The following is a 22,159-nucleotide window of genomic DNA, read 5'->3' on the forward strand; positions in this document are numbered from 1 at the left end:
TCCAAAATCTTCATCTTTTCAGGATGACATGACCAAAGTGCATCAAGCTATTTCAAGGTACGCATCTTGCAGCATTAGCTGCATTGCTGAAAGAAAAAGCCTCTTAGTAAAGGCAGATTCAGACCCTGGGGAGAGTTCCAGAGGACTGCTGAGTCAAAGCATGTTTGATTTGCTCTTTTTGCAAACTGACTTTCAGCACAAATCCACTCTCTCTGAATTCTTGGCTACATATTACACATATAGGTGCTAATAGATTTAGATAAAATTATGGATACTGATTTGTTAAATATAAAATGTTAACAGCAGCATTGGCTAGAGAATTTTTCACAGTTCAATAGATTTATGCTGACTTAGATATGGTATCTAGAGGTACAACTATTATTTATCTATATCTGTAGTTAAAAAGGAGAAACATCAGTCATATTTTCAGGTTGCAAAAAAATTATATTAACATAAAAAATCATCCCAACACACATTTTAAACCGAAGTTCTTAATCCAGACCTAGAATGTACCTGACTGCAGTGCCATTTCTAGATCAAGTCTTGAAGCTGATGTGATGTGAAGTTGGACTTTACCTGTTGTCCATGCATACAAAAAGGCACCACTGCTTAGAGAGGCACATTTATCACAGACAAAAGCACTTTCAGCCCCAAAAGGACTTAAAAGCCCCTGCTCTCTCCACCTGTAACTTTCAGAAAGACATAGATACCTGCACATAGCCACACTTGCTTTTCTGCAGCATTGGTAATTGCCAGTTTTCTTTAACTTTTCTCACATTCAGAATCAAGCTGTGCAATTACTATAAAAATTGAAGCCAGGGCTGATCAAAATTAATTATGAGCTGTGAGATGGGAGTAATGAAAAAAGGAAGAACAGCAGAACAGCAAGTGAGCTTATGACATTAAAAATACAAATAACAGGCAAATCTATGTCTCATCCTGACAAGAGAGGCACTCAGCATATCTGTCATTCCTTTCATCATGCAGATTACTTCTTAGTAGCTCTCGACACATAATACTGCAATCCTTTCTTTCTACCAAATTTCTGCAAGAGCTGTCAACTCTTTGTAAAACTTCAAGATAAAAATGGTTGGAAAATCATATTTCATAATTAATCTATTTAAGAACTCCATAGCTTTAAAATATTTTATTGCTTCATTTTACAGTGACTTTTTTGTTTTTAATTAGCATGAAGCCTAGTTACTTTTTACCAGGAGACAAAGACTGCCAAACATAACAGATCTAGGAGACTGGAAAACAAACAGGTGGGAAAATTAATAATAAGTACTCATATTTACACTTGCTATAAAAGGAGTCTTTGTGTTAGAGAAAGAGAGATAATACACGGCATGCCATCTGGTTTGCCTGGAGATGGGACAATGAAATTTTCAGACCACAGCTGGTCCTAGACAAGACATTATCAACCCAGTGCCAGAATAGAATCAGCCCATGGACAATGAAAAACAGGACAAAGCAAGAAAGTGCTTCATGTGGCAGGGCCAGAAAGCAGTGTCACTGGCAGTCACATCTGCAGGTTCAGATGGGAGATTGGTGTATTCCTTGATTTCCTGTTTTTGTTATACTTTTGCAGCAGCATATATGAATTAACACTTTCAGCTACCTCCTGCTAGGAGGTGTCTGGTGCTGTTGAGCAGAGCAGTAGCCACAAATGTGTAATAGCAAGTACTTATACTGTGTTTCCAGCTTGTAAAACATGGGCAAAACATCCCTTTGTCATAACTCAGGGAGAGCAAAGGTTCCTTCCTCTTGAAGTATCAAACAGAGACTCCACTCAGATACAGTCAATTGTCAATCTATACTACTCATGAAAGCTTATAGGTTCTCTCAAAAATGGAAGGAGTTGCTCATACATATGCCTCTCTGGATGCATACAGATAACTTGAGGGAGAAATGGTGGGACACAGTCTGGAGTTGGCCCTTTCCCTTGTAGGAGTGTAAATGACTACATCCCTGGTGCTTACATGGGAAATGTTAAACAACCCAAGACCCCATTTCACTGCAGCAGAGTCAAGATAAGGTTTTCAGTTATTATTTTCAGAGTGATAAATGACAAATCTCATCTTATACAGACCAAGAAAAACACCGGGTGTGGAGAGGGAAAGTGTTCCATGGGTTCGGTGACACCTTCTACCACAATGATAAGTAGAAGAGTATGAAAGAGAGAAAATTATTTCTCTTGGATGGTTTAATGCTGAGCAATAATTTCTATTACAAACAGGCATCACAGCATCATTACATTTTAAGTGTGAAACATGCTTCTGAGCTTGTCTGTCCTGAAAGAAGTACACATTAGAACATATCGTAAAATAAATTTTAAAAAGCCAAATAAATATACTGAACAAACCACACAAACTCCAAACAAAATCCTCTTTCAAACTCAGTTGTCCCATGGGAACTACATGCAAGAGAGCATGTGGAGCACACATGACAAATGTTATTCATATCACTCAGAAAACGGTTGAGAGGGTTTTGGATATTAAAATAATTCATAAAGGGAAACAAAATCACCGAGGGAAACTCTGGCTTTCCTTTTATGTTAGCTTTACTTAAAAAAGATTTAAATCTTCTGGATGCTGACTGACTCGTGTGATTAAAATGATATCTCCACTTTCGTGGAAACATCTGTATATTCACACAACACCAGGTAATACAAATTCCATCCACTCTAGGGGTTCTGCTATTCTGATAAAGTTCACTAATTTTAACACTTGATTCACAGGATGGACAGAACAATGTATATCTAGCTACAGATAAAAAAATTAAATTCAAAAGTGATGCTCAAACATGGTATCTCATTTTTTTCCATAAAGTATGGGAACAGTTTCTGGTATCTTAGCAGTTAATCTCAAAATTAGCATGTTTCTGGTTTTAGTAGTACCAATATTGTACATGAACTGAAATTACAGAAAACACAATGGTTACTATTAATTATATGCAAAACATTTTAAAATGTTTATTGTCTTTCCTGACTGATGAAAAACCCACTACCATATATTTTGGTATAGGAATGCTTGAGCATTTAACTGGAAGTCTTCTAAAACAATTTACACTATTGCAGCAGATAAGTGATATCATGCATACTCTCTGAGTATTTATTTAATATAAATTCCAATTTTTACTTACCAATCCTGCACAGCATTGAAAGAGTCTTCATTTGTGATGTCATACATTAAAATGAAGCCCATTGCACCCCGATAGTAAGCTGTGGTAATTGTTCTGTACCTCTCCTGGCCTGCTGTGTCCTGAAACAATAACAAACAAAATTTTTACATTACACATAAATGGACAACTTATTTTTTTCTTTTATAGAAAAGTAAGAGTTATTGTACAATTCTGTAATCCTGAGAATAACTAGAAATAGGAGAACTCTGCACTGGATCATAACAGGAGGGACATATCAACTCTGTTATGAAGGGAGAGTGGAGAGCAGCAGAAAGGCATGGCCCCCTGTCAGCCCAAATATTCTGAATCATCAGTGATTCATTTTATTCACCCTGAGAGTTGGGTAAGAACTTTCTCTTCTGATCCTGCCTTGTACCTTTCCAGTGTGACAGAAGTAAAATCTCGATAAAATGCTGAAACAAAATAGCATCCTTAGGACCTTCATTATAATAAAAGGATGTTTCCTGAAGCCAGGAAATATCTGGAACAAAAAGGCAATGTCTAATTGCTCTGTTCTTGTGATTTTAATCCACAGGTGCTCATGTCAGTGAGCACCAATACAGCTTTTTGCTGACCAAAAAAAAGGAAAAAAGACTGTATGGCAGTGCTCTTAAAACAAGGATGGCAAAAAAAAAAAAATTGTTATCAGTCCCTTACCTCAACCCAGTTTTCTCCCTTATTTCAATCAACTGTCTTTAAAGCAAGAAATGTAGAAATATAAGTCTTATCTCCTACTCGTTGCTTTCCTTATTTCCATTTAAAACTTTTCAGGGTAGCAACTAGGTTTTAACATATTTAATGCAATATCCAGAATAGTGTTTAGTCTAGAGAAAATAAGGCTGACAGTAGGTCTCATGAATGCTTTTATTAATATAATATAAATATTTCAAGACAGGTGGCAAGAAGATGGTACCAGACTCTTTTCAGTGGTGCCCAGTGACAGGACAAGGAACAATGGCCATAAATAAACTAAGCACAAAAAGTTTCACCTCAGCTTGATGAAGAACTTCTTTACATTGAGAGTGGCACTGGAGCAGGGTGCCCAGGGTGGTTGTGGAGTATCCCTCTCTCAGGAGATGCTCAACCCCTTCCCCCCCGGATGTGTTCCTGTGTCACCTGCTCTGGGTGACCCCACACTGGCACAGGGGTTGCACAGGATGATCTCCAGGGGTCTTTCCCAACACTAAGTATTCTCTGTTTCTGTACTACAACCACCTATGTCTGCACTAAAATTGAGACATAACGGCAATAACTGAAATACAGGAAATGCATAACTATTTCATGTTCCACCCTATCTATTTAATATTTTAAGCCATTAATATTAATAGCATTACAGGAGACATATTTCAGTGCAATCCTGTAATTAACAGATCATCTGTGCACATTCAATTTTAACAAACTTTGAAAATTAATATCATTATTTCCATTAACTAGAAAATTAAAGAGATAAATCCATTTAATTTGTCTTCCTACAAAGAAGACTAACCAGTAACAAACATATTTGGTATGTTTTCTGAAATAGTTTCCAGTCTAGAAGTACTCCCTTGTGAACAAAAGAAAAATAGGTTAGGTAGGCCTCTATTTTTGCATATATATCATCTATTTCATAAACTAATAAAATAATAAAAGGAGATTCTACATGCAACAGAAAAGACTTAGATTAAAAAAAAAATCCAAGGTCATCACTGAAACTAACAACATTAGGTAGAATATATGATTCCTGTTCATCCTGGATTACAGTAACTGCTGCTTTGATGTAGCTTTCAGTGATTCAAGATGGAAAGCTAAAGTAGTAGCTAGACTTTAGCAGGTCTCACATGAAGTTAGGTTACATCTTTATGGGAAAGGCCAGACAGATCTAAACTGTTTCTGTTTATGCTCTGAACAGCCTAAGCCTCTACCAGCTGTGGTCTGGAGCTTGGATAGCTGCTCCCAGATGTTCTGGCGCTCCTGAATATTAAGATGTGCACTAAATCTGTGCATATTTCATTTATGAAAAAAGCTTTTTTTCCCCACATTTTTTTTGTTTGTTTGTTGGTTTGTTGTTTGGGTTTGTGGGGTTTGTTGTTGTTGTTGGTTTCATTTATCTGATTTTTCATTAGAGAAAACCTCTGGGTTGCATAGAAGAAAAATATAGCCCACAGCAAGCATTCAGCCTGTCCAGGAGAGTATTTTCAAACAAATTTTATCAGTGTCTATCTGTTTGTGTTTTAGTCAGAGACATGTTTGATTAGAATGTATGATAGTATGAAAAGCAGGAGGCCATTCTCACTGAAGACAATTTTATTTTGCTCTGGGTGGTTTCCACTGAAGCCCACCTGCAGATAAGAGTGAAAAGACCTAGCAATAAAGTCATTAGTCAATGAGGCTTTCCATCCCAGACACCAACTATTTTCTGTTCAGTGTAAAGCCATGTCAGGTGGGCTTCAGAACTCTTGATTAGAAAAAAAAAATAAAAATTAAAAATCAGTTTAAAGTATGTCAAATCAAGATGATAGTCCTTAAATGATTTTACACAAAGGGGCAGGAAGATACAGATAAAGGTCCAAACACTTACTGACTTTGGGACAGAAGATCTTTGTCTAGACCCAAGTTTGTCAGTCTGGGAAGGAACCAGGTATTTGGAGTTGTTCTCAAATTCTAATCCATAATTCTAAACTCATAGCTAATGCTATGTTAATAAGATGATAAAAAAGGATTTTCTAAAGTTATATTTCAGTATACGTGACATAGATGGATGACCATTAATAAAGGGGAGTACATTAGTTCCAAATATAGATAATCACATTCCTCTTTATATTTATATTCTCTATTATATTCACTTCCTATGGAGAAGCAATTCAAATTTTAATAGACCTAATGCAAAATTTTTGCAGTAAAGTTTTTATGATCATGTAAGAAATGAACCCAAATATAAATAACCAATGTGTCAATACTTTCATGTCCCACACATTCATAAGCATGTTCTTTGTATTCAGACAAGAATATCTTCATAACTGCCCTAAGGATAGGTCCTTTCATATGATCATCAAGGAACTTAAATACCATTTGACAGGAGAGATAGCATACTAGAAAAATAATGAACTATAACATTAAATATTATATTTCACTACACTAATTTTGTTTATTTCAAACAGATAATATTATGTACATCTGTTTATTAGCTTTTATTCTTATAGAAGAACTAAGCAGAAAAGAATTGATTTCCAACTTTTATCATATTTCTAGTTGTACATCACAATGGTTGTATCCTCAGGTGCTGTTATATACTTGTACTTGAAGAAAAGCTTTTCCAATTCAGGTAGGGCTACTGTCTGCTGCTATGTTTTCTTAGTCTATTTGGCAAGACCACAGAATTGGTCTAAGATGACTGTCTTCTTAGATTTAAATTCTAAAATATAACATCTGTACTTCCACTGACTGATGTTTATTTCTAAGCAAATGAAATAAAATAAGCCCGAGGAAGACTATTATTGACTGGCATTTTAAACACGGCAATTCATTTTTATCTTTGGTGAGCAGAAAACAAGACACATATATCATGTTGGGGACTTCATTCATGTAGTTAATGTCTGGTAAGAACAGATGATTGTTCATTAAATGAGTGGAAATGCAGAGAGGAATGAATTAGGGTGAGGAAATTCTTTATGAAAACTACCACACACAAAAGACAAAAAAAAGTATTTTAGAAATCTTAGACAAAACACACACACAAACACACACACAAATCTTGGCAGCTACAAGAAATATTTTCAAATATTACATTCACTTTCATAAATTCAATTTTTAATTCAGCTACACTATTCCATTCACTTCTGGTTAGCTAATCCTATCTTTGTGGATCTTTTTTAGTAGGCATCAGATTTTAATTAATAAATCACATTATTATAAGGCTTTATGGTCACAGTACTTCAGAAATTGTCCATACAATTGTGCATGGTGTACAGCACATTAGCTAATAGCCCACAGTCTTGATTATTTGGAAGACTGTGATATTTGCACAGATTTCCTTTTCATGTTTTGATACCTCTAGTATGCTTTGTTGGGCTTCTTAATTGATTTTTTAATGTATAATAGAAATTAGTAATCTGCAAATATTCTTGTGCTCCAGATCCCAATATGTATGATTTCATATTTTAAAAATTTTTTGTTTTCTGCGAGTGATTCAATAGCTAAAAGGACCAGTAAAAGTCTTGAACTGGGCACATACATCTGTAGAAGGGAAAGAAGAATGGTAGAGGTATAGATTGAATGCAAAATATCTGGTTCTGCCTCTTATTGAAGATAGCAATCTGGTATGCTTTTGGCCAACTCTCCTTTCATTCTTCCTGATATGTATCAAATGATAGGCAGACAAATAATTCCATATTACCTTAGCTCTTCATTTGAGTTAAACTTAAAGCTGTGGAATTTGACATACAATAGAACAGTAAGCAAAGATCTGTTGTTTATACAGTAACTACATGAATCAGTGTTTGTCCTGTGCTCCTCTCTTTAATAATGCCATGATTCTGATTGTTACTGTGGAACTACTACATAATTGGAGGCTTTGTTGTATGGGGAATGCACCAGCTGCTGACAATAATGTTCCCAGAGGAATGGAGAGATATCATGTAATAGCCATCTGTGAAAGTAGAAACACTTGAGGAGAGGAAGCTGGCTGACTCAAGAGGAAATCATATGTTTCACACGAAGTTCAGAGTTTAGGGGGCTGGAAAATCTCAAAATACAAACCAAGGTTCTGATAGTAATCCTGGAGATACTATTGCATATCTTACTTGCAAAGTACAGTTATCTAACTCAAGAGAAGTAAACCCCTCCCACTCTCAAGTCCTGCTAAGTTAAAGTTCATCAAGAATGTTCCATACCACCTTAGACTACATCAGTGTTTTTTGCAATGGGTTAAATCAGACACTTGAATTCATCTGCTGTGTGCCCTCCCTCTCACCCTCACCTAGCACTGCACCACTGACACGAAAAATACTTTATGCAAATAACTTGCTAGGGGAGTTGCTCATTATTAACATTGGCCGTTCTGAAGGTGGAAACAAACAGCATTTGGCAGCAAGAACTTTTAATGAGCCTGTCATAAGAGTTCAGCCTGCAAAACAGATTTATTTTTTAGCATGCTTAAGTGATTCTGTGCCTCTGCATTTCTGTTCTGTATGCCAAACATATAAATATCTTATTTATATCCACTTTCTCACTACAAGTTTTACTCATATCATAATACAGCTTGTTCTATGTGCCATAAACCTGGCAAGAGTAGAGAAGGATTTCTTGGGTGGTGTTTATACCTCTGCTTCACATCCACACCATTTGAAGGCAAGGCAAACAGAAAAATAAAATTAGAAATGTGAGTTGGGTGAATCCTCACTTTGCAGGCCAAATTTTTCTTATTCAAATTACTCTTAGCAGGTAAAGAAAACTGGCACAGCAATCAAGAACCTCAGCTCCCAAACGAGTTTCATTTTTCTTTCCTGCTGTTGCTACCTGAAGGTTATTTATATACTCAATCAAAGAGATTATGTAGTTCTCTAATTTTTCTGATCTCTCCTTAGACATTTCTGGGGTCTCAGGAAAAAAAAGGATAAAAATAAAAGTACGACAAACCATAACCCCTCCCAACCTGCCAGCCAATCAACCAAAAACCACAAAAAAAAACCCCAGAAGCCAAATATTCACCCTCCCCTCAGAACCAACTAAAAAAAAAAACCAAAAAACAAACGAAAAAAACCTCACCAAAAAAAGAAACAAACTCCAAAAAATAAAAACAGACAAAAAACCAATCAACAATTAAAGAAGTTATTCAAGGAAGAGTAAAAGAGGATCTCTGCAAAAATCCTATTGAGATAACACCCAGGAAGAGCAGCTGTGGGTTTATATCAGAAGCAACTGGGCAGGGCACAGAGAGAAAAGCTGCTGGAGCAGGAGCAGCTGATTATCCCGGGAGCACTGTTTCTCAACAAACAGCTCTTCAACAGAAAGTGTTAGGCACATAGAAACACAGACAGATGAGCACTTACAACAGGAAAGGAAAACACTGTTCAAAACACTTATTTTAGCTAAGGGACAATAAAAAAGATGTTACACAGTGTATTGCCAATTCAGTCTTTGCTTATGTACCTATTCTCTGTCAGCAGCTCTTTCCAAAATTCTCATGGCTTTTGTCTCCCTGGAAGTTTGGCTTTTATATTCATATGTTTATATATATACACACACAGGTATTGATACATGTATAAATATACGGCTGTATCTGTGAATGCATACATGTGTTTGTAGAAATATATATAGGCATTTGAAGCTTGAAAAGCTAGCTACTTGCCAATACATACCTGCTAACCTTATGTGCTAATCCTCATAACTCGCCTCAAAATCAGAGCTGACAGTTCCTTCCTCAAACAGGAGGGATGCAGGAACATGGCAGGGCTAGCTGGAAATATCTGGGATCAGAGCAGTGGGGAGAGATATTATTCCAATGTGCCTGGCAAAAAGGGGCCTGAGGGGGCCTGTCCTGACAGGACAAAGGTACAGCAGAGCCTGCATTGAGACACTGGCTCCTAGAAAGAGGGAAAGTCCTCCTAGAAGAGCTGGCACTGGAAAAGTATTTTATTGACATATTAACTTTATCTCTCTCTCCATCTGTGGAGCTGCTCATTGCACCTGAAATTAATGTAATTTTAAATTTACTGCTTTTCTCCTTTTCTATTCTTTCTTCTCCTTTATTTTTAAGATTCACATAATACACCCATCCTCTGCAGATCAGCTATCATGCCTTCCCAATGCACAAAATTGAGAAAAGCAGTGTAGCACTGTCTCCTTTCTAGCCCAGTGGAACTTGACCTCAGCTGCCATCAGTTCTGGCCTCAATTTTTGAACCCTGCTGCCACTTCAGTGCATGTCCCCCTCTTTTCCCACCATAGGCTGTAGCTTTATCCTGTCTTCACTTTGGCTGTCATCTGTCCTAATCTGCTGGATGCGAGGATTAATTCCTCTTGTCCTTCTTCCCCATCTTTGCACATGCATTGGATCAGTAGAACTTGGTATTATCCATAAAAGTAAAACAAATTAAAATACTCCTTTATATTTTTACCAAAGTTCCTTTTAAGTTTTAAAAAGAATTTCTTTTTGGAAAGGCTCAGGTTTTGATTCCAACACCTTTTTTTTTTTGTATTTTATGAGAAGTGTTACAAAATCAAGGGTTATATACTACTACCAAAGCCACATAGTGGAAATAATGACCTTATAAAACCTAATTTTCACTTCATGTAGTATTGCAAGTATATTTTAGGAGTCACATTAAAAGGTAAATGGATATTAAAATGCAGTTTGTCATCACATCTACAGAAAAAAAAAAAGAGATAACTTTCTATTTGTATTATTTTGAAACACTTGTAAATCAAAATGTAAAAATTTCCTCACCTTTTTCAGTAAAATAATGAAGCAACAGAGACCCATTCTGAAACAAAATGGTTCTATACAATCAAAACCAACAAAGCTTTAACAACTGTCTTTGTTTTACAGGCAGTTATTACCATTCAGGAAGCAGCACATGAAAAAAATGTGATATTCTTAGTTTTGTCATTTTTTGTTTTTTAAAATTCCTGCTCCCAGTCCTGAGATTGTACAAGAACAGCAATGGTTTTTTTCTTCTTTTTAATTTTTATATTCAGATACCAAGAATGTGTCTTGATGCATAATAAAAAAAAAACCACAAAACTTTTACTATAAACTGAAATTAATGTGTTATCAATAAAATTTTTACTAAACCCAAAATAATTTCGGAATACTGAAATTGCACTGAATTCTGGAAAAGCCTAAACTGATCAGAACAACCTGCATTTCAATGAAGAGAAGAAGAAATACAAGATATGTGAAAACATTACAAGGAACAGTAATCTTAAAAACCTCATACTCAACTACAGACAAACTTCAGATTAGAGAAAGTGTCCTTAAGCTCCAGGCGTGTATGTGGTAGCTTGGACACTGAACAGTGGCTGTCACACTTACAGTGGGATGGGTATGGCTGGAAAGGTCATTTCTAATGCTGTGAGACCTATGCCTATTCCTATTAGAAAAATAAGAAGTAGAGCTGTTTCATCCACAGTTGAAACATACAGAGGCATAGATGCCTTTCATTTAGCAGTGAGCAGAAAAAAACACTGATCTATATTAGAAGTTAACAGCCTTAGAGGCAAGTTGACTACCGTCATATAAAAACAATGTTGAGGGATATTGGAATGCCAGAGTATACTGCTCTTCCCATTTCTGTACTTTGATATATACTTACAAATCTTTTTGATTAACTGCTTTTCTCTAGAACTTTTTATTCACAAAATAATAACCTCATCTTTCTCTTCCCCTTGTTATTCATTCCTATTCTGCATCTTTAACAGCTTTCTCTATTAATATTCATTATTCATATTTAATTAACTTACCCTTATTATTCAGGATGAATTGGGATCCACTGATAGCAAAAAGTTTGACCAGCCATTTTGATAACAGTTCTATGTTAGTGGCTCATTGCGCTGAAAAAATTTCCATAATAGTGCCATCATACTACAATATTATGCAAATCTTCGTCCACTGATTAGCTAACAGCACCACTTGGCTATTGAGAGCTAAGAAAATAACTCCTTCCTCATTGCAACAGTGAGCTTAGCACATTTTGTGCTGGGTGTTTTTTAGAAGCACTGTCTTATAACATTCCAACTCTAAGAGATAAATGACCTCATAGTAAAAAGGACATTTTAAAACCATAAACCAAGCCCTCTTGCCAGAAACTCTCTCCCCACCTCTACTTTTTCTTGTGATAAGCCTCTGTGTTTAAATCTGCAGTGAAGTTTGTCTCATTGGGAAAAAATTACAGAAACATTCCTATTAAATATTAATAACTTTCCAAACCTTCCCAGGAGTAAATGAATGCACTTCTAGTCAGAATATTAAGTTTAAAAGCATGTTTAAAGGCTCACTGGAATTATTATGAACTTGTACTTTTACCATATTTTCTTTAAATTTAAAATCTGTAAAATGGAAAGGAGACAATTTGCAACACAGAACTAGACACATTTTACCCACTTTAAGTAAAAAACTATAAATGCATTATTTATTGAAGGGTTCAGGCATGGCAGAAGTCCAATCCATCCAGAACTTACATAAGGGCTGGTAAAATATAGAACTTTGTGCTTTAGAATACCTCTTGAATAAAAATACTGGGCTACAGTGCTAGACTGTTACAACAGCTTCTTTCTACCTTAAAAACAAAATGCTGTTTTAGAGCTGTCTGGAAGATTCCTAGTAGGAGGATCTATAGGTAACTTCTGTATCTGTATCTGAGGCACCATTGTTTCCTGGGGAAAGTGTAAAGATACCAAAGAAAATTCTGGAAGTTCTTTCTTTATTACACCTGAGGCAGGTATTTTATATTCTAAGGCTCAGCTGGAAAAGTGCATGTTATTTTCTGGAGAACGTCACCAGTGATGCATCCAAAGCACAGAATGCACCATTCTCTGTCCACCAGCAACACCCTTCTTTCATGTATTTCCTGGGACTGTTCCCTCCACTGACACAGAGCTATTGAGAGGTGTGTTTTCAGGACACTCTCCACCAACCTCTTCCACTTTTGAATTCTTTGTTTTCCAACAGTTTGTTATCCCTGTTTTACTGCACAGGAGTCCACCACGTCTTTCAGACAGTTATTGACACAAACATGATTTAAGAAAGACCATTAATCTGGCTCCAAGTCTTTTAGTCTTAGAATGACTACTCTATTTTTCAAAGCCAATTCTTCAATTACCAAATCTTGCAAGATGCTGGAAAACACTTTTTCCTTATCCTTGATTATTTTGGTTTCCTTGTGCTAGGATTAAGAGGACACATTCGCTATAACATAAAGATACTTTTGTTACCAATATGCTGCTTGAATTATCCACATATAAGATTTATCTACTAATTTGGGGAAACACCAAATTGGATCGAAGTCACAAAAAATAAGTCTCATCAAAGCAAAATGGAACTCTTAGATACACTATAAGGACTCCTAAAATCTCTTCACTAAGGAAAGAAAGTTTAAAGATTCCAAATAGATCCAACAATTTCATCTACTACATTACATGAGGGTGGGGTTTTGTCCAAAAATATATAATTTTCATCCAAAACAAAAGGACATTTTCTTCTTTTGCTTGTCAATAAATTCTTCTGAACTATGGCTGCATATCAAAAGGTCATGCTTAGAACACTCCTCTATTGTCCTGGTATTTGGTGAGAGACATGTAATTGAAGAGAGCACAGGTTTTTCTAACAAGAAAATAGTTATTTAGCATGAAAATGTGCCAGCAGCTGACACTGTTTAATGCACACCCACCAATCATGTCTGTTATTTTGCTATGGTTTAAAACAGTAAATTATTAAAGAGTGAGTTATAAAAAGGAGTTAAATACATCAGGTGTGATTAATCTATGAATCCTGAATTATTTCAAGTACAGTGCCCTTATATTTGCTTTCTCTTTGTAGGTAATTCTGCCATAAAGTGGTGTAATTAAATCAGATATCATCTAAATTGCTGTTTAATTTGGCCCTTGGTCTCTCTTTTTCTTTTAGGTCAGACTGCTTGAGAGCTGTGTGCCTCACATATGCATAAGCATATTTAGCAATTCTAATGGCTTTGTAATTTTAAAATCAAACTTTGGAGAAAAAACCACAATCTTACCAGAAACTGTAACTGCCAAGCCAGGGAAGGGAAGGGAAGGGAAGGGAAGGGAAGGGAAGGGAAGGGAAGGGAAGGGAAGGGAAGGGAAGGGAAGGGAAGGGAAGGGAAGGGAAGGGAAGGGAAGGGAAGGGAAGGGAAGGGAAGGGAAGGGAAGGCAAAAGGAAAGGTAAAAGGCAGAGGCAATGGCAAAGGCAAAAGGAATTTCATTTGGAAGGGATGGTCCCAAGAAAATTGCAGTTGGAAGAGACTGTACAACTGTCTGAGCACCTCAGGCCTGACCAAAAGCTACAGCATGATCTAATGAGCATTGTACAAATTACTCTTTAACACTGACAGGTTTGGGGGTATGGACCTCATCTCTAGGAGAGAAAGAAATATTATTCAAGAGTTTCTTCAATAAACTGAACAATAAGTGAAACAAATAAAAGGTATCAAAAATGAAGTTTATTAACTAGGAAATTTTCCTCCTATATTTATATTTCAAAAAGCACCAGGCAAATGAAACAGCAGCAAGACCTCTACACTTCAAGGAAGAGCCTTTGAAGTTTTAGAAGTGTCCGTGGAACCTGGCAAGAGGATATGGACTGATTCATAACAGAAAAGTATGTCACAAACTTTATAAATGCATAGGTAGGCTAATGCACTTTGATAAAGAGACATTTCCAAAAACCTTGATGAAGAGAAGTAACTTTTATAAGGAATTCAAGCTTCAGGTGCTTTGCTGGATGATGACTAGAACAGTAATCACATTCTTGATTAGATAATCACAAATATTAGATGAGCTAACATTACTCCTTGGACTTCTAAGAAAATCTAATTTTTTAGACATAGGTAAAGAAACAGAGGTGATGGTTAACAAAATTTGAAAAACTAATATTTTATATTTAGAATTTCAGAAAAAAATGTGAAGCTCTTAATTCTTTATCATTTAAAAGTGATTAACATCTTTACTTTTTACATCAAATAACAGCTTGCTGTGACTCACAGACAGTAAATAATAAGATTTATTATTACTATGAAACGAAATGAAATGAAAAAGATCATATAAAAAGTTCATTATTTTACTGCTAAATTAACTGAAGAAATAATACTGCAGTTGGGATTGTTGATGCAAGGTTATTTCACTGGAAAATGCTGGACTACTCAAATCAACTTTTGCTGAAGTTTATGTTTGTGTGAAAGATTTCATTACAGCAGGTTATTGGATCAAAGTGCATCAAGGAGTTACTGGCCAAAATCTTAAAATAAGTCCCTCTAGAAATATGTCAAAGGCCATAGAGATCCAGGGAGTGGCAGAATCATAAAAACATTTCCTGAAGGACATTCTTGGACATGGAAAACATGGCTATTGCTGTCTGGTTTGGGGTTCACATCTACAGGCTTATAAATCACAACATCCACAAAGGCCTGAGACGCCCTGCCACTTTACACCTGAGAATTTATGCAATTATTTTGATGACTCACTTCTAATGTGTCATCCAAAAATGACAGATACTTTTAGAATGCAAGCAGATAGATCTCTCAGTTTTCTGACAAACTCACAGTGTTTTTAATTTCACAGTGCTAATTTTATCTTCCTTTGCCTTATTTTTCAAGCAAGTGAAACAGTTAATTATGAGATCAATTAACATGAAATTTTCAAGCAGAACACAATCAGAGAAAAAAGTCTCCTCGCTTTTGTAAATACGTAGTTGCACCATATCCATTCTTAATTTTATTTTTGGTAACAAAATGTATATTTAAAGACAGAAAAACTGGATCCTTAATAGTAAATGAATTAACTATTTAGAAAAATCCAAAACCATTTATGCTTATATAACTAAAGGGGTAGAATCCTATTCATCCTGAAATGTCATCACAAGAGCTCAAATCAAATACTATATCAAAACAATGAAGAGATTTAGACTTGTCAAGGTAGAAGGCCTGAGTGAAATGCATAATTCCTTCCTAAATATTATATAATTCTTTTATTTATTAGCAGGCAGAATGATTGCCACAGTTTATTTGAAGTTTTGAATGCAAATATTTCAATAAAATGAAATGTGCTGGTATAAATAATTTCTAGAGGTAGGATTTAGATCATATATGATGAACTATAATTAGTGTTATTCTTCAGCTGAGATTCTTGAACGACAGGTGTACTTTCAGAAATCAGAATTATTCTGTCTTAATGCATCATAAAGGAATAGGAAATTACTTTCTAATGGAAGCAGAAAAATGACCAGCTGTGAAAACTGTAGCAAGTGTAATTATAATCAGAGCTACATTAAAGCACTAGCTACTTCAAAACCAGACATTGGGCTTATATACAGTCAAAGAACAGTCTAAAAGCAAATTGAGTGTAAATAACTTTGAAAGGGCTTTGCTGCCTACAGTGCACCATTGACTACATTGAAGTAGTGGATGTCTGATCACAAGAATTCTACTTTAATTTATACACTGTGATATTTGTTCTGTAATTTAAAATATCAGTAAAATTAGGAGACAGCTTCCTAAAAACCACCATATTCTACTACATCTCTATCCCATTTCTTCACAGGAAAAACTCTTATAATTCTCACATAATAGTGGTTTTGGAGTAGTAGTAGGAGGAGTAATACTAGTAGGGTTTCCTAATTTGTCAAAAATATAGTCCCAAATGTGAGTGCTCCTGCGTACGTACAGCAATTCATAACTATATATACGTATAATATGACCATATGTATATAACAAAAATAATAAATACTCATTATTCCTATTGTGATATAAAAAGATGTGTTTTTTTGTAAACACACCCTATATATTATGCCTTTATGTTAGGGAAAAAGAAAGCAAATTTTTCACATCGCAAATTTGTGTCTACAGTCCCAGAATTCTTACTAACCTCCTCAAAGCATGAGGAGAAGGAAATACATTTCTCCATAATTGTTCCTTTATACATTTGCATTTCATTAATTATAAACAAAGAGAGGAATAACCTAACAGAAGAGCTAAATTCAGGAGTGTGGATCAGATCTGCAAGCATACTAAGACATTGGAATTATTTTGGATTCATATATTACTTACCAAAGAAATTCAAAGTGCAAATGGTAGCAAATTAAGTGACTCTTTCAAATATAGATTAGACTAAAAATATTTGAAAAGCCATGCCAATAAATCCCCTGATAGAGCAGCTTTTAAGTACACAGCAGAGAATATAGTACAGGTTCTTTAACAATGCCTCTCCAGGCTTCTTTCATTGCAAAAGACACCTTTTTGGGTGGATTTGTATTTTTCCTTGATGCAAACTCTGCCTTTGCTGCAACCTGAATAGAAAGCCCAGCAATCTGTTCACTGAATGTAGCACTGACCAGCATATTAACTGGAAATTGCATTATTAGACATTAAGCCACGTGTTCTTTGATTCTAGATAAAAACTGGAAATTTTTTCTACCCTTATTTGATTAAATTGTGGGACATGTTATTTCATTGTGCAGACATAACTGAATTATCATCCATCAGCTGACAAAATGCTTCTGTGACTGAAAAGGCAGATTGACAGCCAAAGGGGAGACTTGAATAAAGATCAAAGTGAGAACTGATCCTAGAAAGGAGGGTTGGGGCTTTTTCCTAATACATAGTTTCTACTATACTGTGATGGGAAAAAAGAAGTCTGCTCATTTCACATGTAAGCATGCTCAAAGATTGCTGCTTTGAAGATAATTTGCCAGGGTTGTTTATTAGGAGGCTCCATATGGCTCCCAGGGGTCTCTGTTTCAGCCCACAGCACATAGCTCAAACAGAAGTTATTAATTTTCCTAAACCAAACTGCTTTGGATTTCACAATCACATTTATGGATGAGCAGGGGCAACAAATGAATATGAGCAGCGCATGATATTTTTTTCCATTCCTTCCCTTTTAATCTTCAATGTGATGAAAATGTGTTCTTTGTGACACATAATTTTGTCTAAGATGGATATACGACAATCTTTTGGTTTCACATTACATTTTTTTTTGATGCCAGGTACCATCAAAGTTACTGAATGCTGCAGGAAGTATACGTTCTACAAAATTATGAAACTAAACTTCTCTAATGTACAGGAGTTCCTGAGTACTTTAGGTACTTAGTCTTCAAAACTGTGAATTAGGACAGCTCTGTAACTCATCACTAGATGTTCAAGAAGATTGAACAGGTTCAGGGGGTTCCAGCATAGATGTTCAGAATGAAGTACAACATGTATTTTATTATGCAATGTATAGAAATATTAAGTTCAAACAATAATTAATTAATATTTTTAAATCACAAATTCAAACAAAATGCACTCAATTTAGTCACTTCATACACCCAAGAAGGATCTTAATCTCACAGAAGAATTTAACTGAACTTGGAGCAAAATTACCAACCACAAAAATTACTCTCTGCCCTCAAATCTTTTATTAGACTTGCCATATGCTTATCTAAAATAGAATAACTAGAACATCAGAGTCACCCTGTATTTTATGAGAACATCTTGTGAATTAACAAGTCTTTGGAAACACTGCTGAAAATAACTCATTAAATCCATTTCAATAATGTGTACCACAAAAGCATTTAATAACAAATCTATTATATTTAATTATCCGCAAAAATACACTCTCCTTTAAAAAACCAAACATATACAGATTCAAGCATAAAAATGTAAATTCCATTTTTATAGGATGTTTTAGACTAAATCTTAACAAAGAAAGCATATACGGCAGAAATATAGTGTTTAAGATGGGTGATATACTTTCAACCCATGACACCCAACATCTCTCTTCTCTGCTGACCATCTCCCCAGGATTTGGGCAGCATGATCAGGGCTAGTGAAGTCTGAACTGACTGAAGTGTGGCAGGAAGTGTGAGCAAGGGTTTGAGATCATGATGCACTAGTGACAATAAATGAACTTGGGTTCTGACTGATGACCTAAGATCATTCATACTTTATTGTGGTCTCTTATTAAAACTTCACATAATTGAGAAAGTTCAGAATTGTTTGGAGGTTGGATTGTTTGTTTATATTTTAACTCTCTAATTTGTATAACAGAATACTGAAGACTAAAGCTAGAAAAATCTCTTTAGGCTGCATTTTTTCTTTCTCAGCACTCAACACACCCCCTATACTTTGCTTTTAAACATTATGTGTTTTCCCCTCTGTCTTCTCTTTGACTCTTAAAGCTCCTTTGTGCATTTATAACTTGTCCATCTATAAAGAACAAAGAAATAGGCAAACTGCATACCTCCCAGGTGGAGTCTTTGAAACACAGAATATCTTGAATGAATTATCCACACAGAGTGACACAGAATGTTAAACCCAAGACCTCTTATAATTGTGCCAGTTTTTCTCTTCCCTTCCAACTTTCTTTCTGAGAAGTGACTATATCCTTAGTACAGCATTCATTTGCCCCTAAAATAGTAAAATTTGCTGCATAGTATAACTCCATGCCTTTCCTCATAAAGAAAGCAATTGCAACACAATGTCTGACAGAAAAAAAAGAAAAAAGATTCCTCACACTACTATATTACTTACTTTAATTCTCAGAGATGTGTAATGGGTATTTCATTGGTACACGCAAAAAAATTTCTAGTATTATTAAAAATTAATTGACATAGGGCTAAGCACTAGATTTTATGAAAGATACAGTTTTAAGTGTTTACTTCTGTAAGTATAGATAATTTTTTCTAATAAGTATCATGTATTTTGTATCTAATAAGAATCTGTGGTTTGTATATTACATACCATGCAAAATAAACTTATGAATTGGATCCTTGTCATTAGGACACAACAACATAGTTAATGTCCTCTGACATTTAGTATATAAAAATGCACTCTGTATCAATTCAATCTATAAATTCAACAAAAAATTTAGATAAAGGTTAGATTATATTGCATTACAAAGCTTTTAAGACTCAATCATGACTTTGCCAATCAAAAACCTATCACATTCAAATAGCTTTTTAGTTAAGCAGGGACCAGGATCATAAATGCTGCATATTTTTAGGGGGATTCTCATGTGTTTCCAAGAAAATCAAAATAATAATTTACCCAAGTTTCTGAAAATTGAAAATTTAGCATGAAAATTAGTATCTTCAAACAGTAATTGCCAGCCACAGTAATGAGGATGTGTTACAGAGTGAATTCAAGACCTATCAGCAGAAGGGGAATCTGCAAACATGTTGCTGATGAGACTTTCTGGTTCAGCTCCACTGCAGCATCTTAGGCCTTCAGGCCTGCTGAAAGTTACCCTCTTCATTTTCAGAATCTCTTGTCGCAGCTGGTGGCCACTGCTCACACATGACAGCACAGCACTTGTCAGTTTGGGGATGGCCAGCTGGATGCTCCGCTCTGGCTGTTCATCGCACCTCAGTGCACGGAGAAGAGCTGTGCATTGCACTGCCCCACAGCATAACCAGCTTCTGTTTACTAGCTATGGCACTTCATCCACTCCCTCGTCCACACTACTATATTTTTATCTCATTCTCTCCCTGTCTGCTTGTACTGTGCATGAGGCAGCTTCCTTGGCTCTGCCTTTAGCCTGATCCCACCTCAGTTTTTTGCTGTACCCTTCTGTATACTGCTTACTATTAGCCACTGGCCTCCCATAATCACCTGTTGTGAAGTGCCCCGTTACCACCTCTAGTTAGTGTCACACTGAACTGCTCAGAGCCAGAGCCAGGCACACCCCTGAAAAACAGGAAGCACAGTATGAAGAGTGCTGCAAATGAAGAGCAGTACTATAATTGTGATTCACATTTTCTGTGCAAAGGTGTACAACATGAGTCATATGAAGTGGTGCTCTGAAAGTCATCTAATTGTTAGTTGTATGCTCTTTCCAACCCCTGATGAATGCTGCCAGAAGGCAATCTATAAATTACATTAATGTAAGTAAGGTCATTTGAACTACACAATGTGTAGCTGAACACAAAAAAGATGGCCTAATTTGAAGAATTTCCCCACATTTAATAAAAGCTGTGGATACAGCTAATATCTATTTGGATGGTCAAATACATGTTCATGTGGTTTTTGGTAATTTAGTTGTTAATACTTCAGTATTTGCTATTAGCCATTTCTTTTTTGTAGATACATCACATAAATACATGGTTGTGACCTCTCTCCTAAAACCCAGGGACCATCAGGTATCTCTTCAGTTGTACCACTGCTGTGTGGACACGTATGAAAGAGAATTCAAATGTCACTATACAATCCACACCTTTCTTGCCTGGCTAAGAACACGTGTGCCCACCTTACCATTTTTAATAGTCCTCTTAATGATGCAATTATATGTGTGTAAAACTTGCCCCTACTGTCTAGGTCAAGCCTCTCTATTGTTATTGTAAATATATTTGGAAATGGCAAACTAGGAACTCCGGTAATTAAACCCCAAGGAGTTTCCCTTAATAACAGCTTTTGATGTGCTGACAGTATTGAGCTCAGCACAAAACACTCCAGCTACTGCCACTTTTCTCATGGAAACCTCTGTTCTGTGGTGGTTATGGTGTCAGCCACCATTTTTATATGGTAACCTCACAGATACAGCTCAGATCCAGGCAGGACATGAAAGAGATCAAAGCCTGGGGAGTCCAATTAATTAATATCCACCTTTCAGGATAGTGCTCTTATCACTAGACTCTCCACACCTAGTGAATGCCCTCTCTCATCTCTGGCCTTAGGAACACAGACAGACATCAAAGGAGACTTAATGTCTTCTACAGATAAACACAAGACTTACCGCTAGAGCCTACAGGTTGGACTTTTTGCATGAAGAACAGAACAGTGTCTCTGACTCCTGGCAGCAGTTAGCACTGATTTTGACTCCATAGATTAGGAATAAGCTGGTTATTCAATATATAGATAAAGAAAATAGAAGCCACTTAAATCTAGTGATGTTTTAATGCATTTTATTGAGTTAGAGGAACGGATTTCTGAGCTAGACTTTGCTGACATCCACTTTTTAAAAAATTTGTTCCCAATACTAATACTATTTTATATATCCTACAGAGAATTCTGGGAATCTAGGGAAAAATTAAAAATAATAACTATAATAAAATTCCTTTGCATTTCCAATCCCTCAATTTATTTTTAACAATTTAATACTTTTTTTAACCAAATCTAGGCTCTCTTTTCCATGAAAGGTTAAACCAGACAAGCTTTTAAGGGTTTTATGCTTCTATGCTATGACTTGTGTAATAAATTCATATAAATACAAACACTAAAAAAAAACTTATAAACCTCTGCTGTAGATTAACAGCAAAAACCCAATAGCACATCCCATCATCTATATGCTGCTGA

The 22,159-nt window shown here is 35.7% G+C and overlaps 1 protein-coding gene across 1 annotated transcript in view; it reads right to left on the minus strand.

Annotated features, from left to right (window-relative positions):
• Positions 1-22,159, minus strand: part of RAB3C (RAB3C, member RAS oncogene family) — a 132,146-nt gene that overhangs the window by 71,567 nt on the left and 38,420 nt on the right. Inside the window, exon 3 of the mRNA XM_030968421.1 lies at positions 3,145-3,263. Coding sequence (XP_030824281.1) covers positions 3,145-3,263 — 119 coding nt within the window. The remainder of the gene's footprint in view (positions 1-3,144; positions 3,264-22,159) is intronic.

Source organism: Camarhynchus parvulus, chromosome Z (assembly GCF_901933205.1).
Source record: "Camarhynchus parvulus chromosome Z, STF_HiC, whole genome shotgun sequence".
Classification (NCBI taxonomy): domain Eukaryota; kingdom Metazoa; phylum Chordata; class Aves; order Passeriformes; family Thraupidae; genus Camarhynchus; species Camarhynchus parvulus.